We start from the raw sequence: 1511 nt of genomic DNA on the forward strand, positions 1-1511 counted from the left end.
ATGGAGAGATGTGACTGAAGACCTGAGTCCAATCTACGAATAAGAGATGAAATACCGATCGAAACCTTCATTGTAAAGTACAGCAGTATTATTCATTGCCAGTAAAATTCAACTTGCTAGACTCACACTAGTTACTGAGATAATCGATCCTCCAAAAAGAGGGAAACGGGGAAACAGATAATCAAGAAAAGAAAGCAGAAGTAATCTGAGTAGCAAGAGTTTATTGGATCATCAATCGCATTCCAATGTACAGATGAGATAATAAAGAATGATGAATCTGTTGTCACTTACTGCTTAATATGAATTGTAAATCACTAATTGTGTTTATTTCATCATCATTTCAGTCGATCTAATGTCTCTTTCCACAAATACATTATGTCGGATAGTGAAATCCTTCGTAATGAGTGTATCCAACTTGCTCAGTCCATTGAAGAATCCTTTTCTTCCATATGTGCTATCTGGGATGAAGTAGGCATCCATAACCAAAATACACGTGAAACGATCAAAATGGAGTATTACAAGAGCTGCAAAGACGTAGTTCTTGCTCATATGAAAAGAATGTATGATGAAGAGGATGAAGTAATACATGAATAAGTTGTTGATTCTGTAGATACGAAAAGCAATAGGACGATCGATTGATGAAAAGGAAGAACAGATTTACATGATCTGTGATAAACTCGGTTACAAGAAGAATAATGTAAATGGTTGTTCGATTTTTGGTTATGTAATAGTTGTGGATTCAAAATGGAAATGTTGATATTCGTCAGAACAAGACGTTGAAGCAACAAGAAGCAATTGTGAATGATATCCTTGAGAAAATGAACGAAGTATGCTCATATTTAAATTTTGATACACAGAAATTCGCATCTCAACTAACGGCTGCATCACAATTGGTTGATGCGTTACGAGCCGATTATGAGACCCTTGGTGTTCCCATGGAAGATGCTCTTAAAGATCCAGAAAGTAATCTTGTTGAAGAACGTTTCCAAGTGATGAAGAATCGGTTGATCCAGACACAGGCTTGCATCGTTAGAGAAATTTGTTGGATTCATCATAGGAAAAACGGAGGATCAAAGTAGCTGAGTATGCGACAACACTACGGAATCTGTATTCGGTCCTTGGTATTACTGCTGAAAATGCCTCAGATGAACTGGATCATATGGTGTTGACTTCCGATGTCAGTTTTAGCTGATGGAATTAGAAGTAGGATTTACCTGTTTCCAAAGAATATTTGGAGCGATACACAGATCGAATAAACATACTCAAGAATTTGCAGGTATTTCCGTGAGAATACGATTAAGGATAGGAAGAACGCAAATTGATGATTCAAGGTTTCTTAGTGGAAATTGAAGGATTATGGAAACTGTTGCAGACACCTCAAGAAGACATTGATGCATTCCTTGCAAACTACCCTGCTTCAGTCTCGAATGATGCAATAGCATATGTAGGAATCGAGAAGAGGTTATGATTCTAGTATCAACAGTACATCTTATCCTTGCATGAAGAAGTGA

The 1511-nt window shown here is 36.9% G+C and overlaps 1 protein-coding gene across 1 annotated transcript; it reads left to right on the forward strand.

The window, feature by feature from the left end:
• Positions 1-375: 375 nt before the first annotated feature.
• On the forward strand, positions 376-1468 carry JH06_5505 (hypothetical protein; the record flags this gene model as incomplete). The annotated part of the gene is made up of 7 exons (XM_014669251.1): positions 376-579; positions 611-697; positions 732-827; positions 858-1028; positions 1058-1177; positions 1208-1276; positions 1307-1468. 7 exons carry the CDS (start codon positions 376-378, stop codon positions 1466-1468), a joined length of 909 nt encoding a protein of 302 aa, XP_014524737.1.
• Positions 1469-1511: the final 43 nt, after the last annotated feature.

Source organism: Blastocystis sp. subtype 4, assembly GCF_000743755.1.
Source record: "Blastocystis sp. subtype 4 strain WR1 chromosome Unknown seqid_0807, whole genome shotgun sequence".
Lineage (NCBI taxonomy): Eukaryota > Bigyra > Opalinata > Blastocystidae > Blastocystis > Blastocystis sp. subtype 4.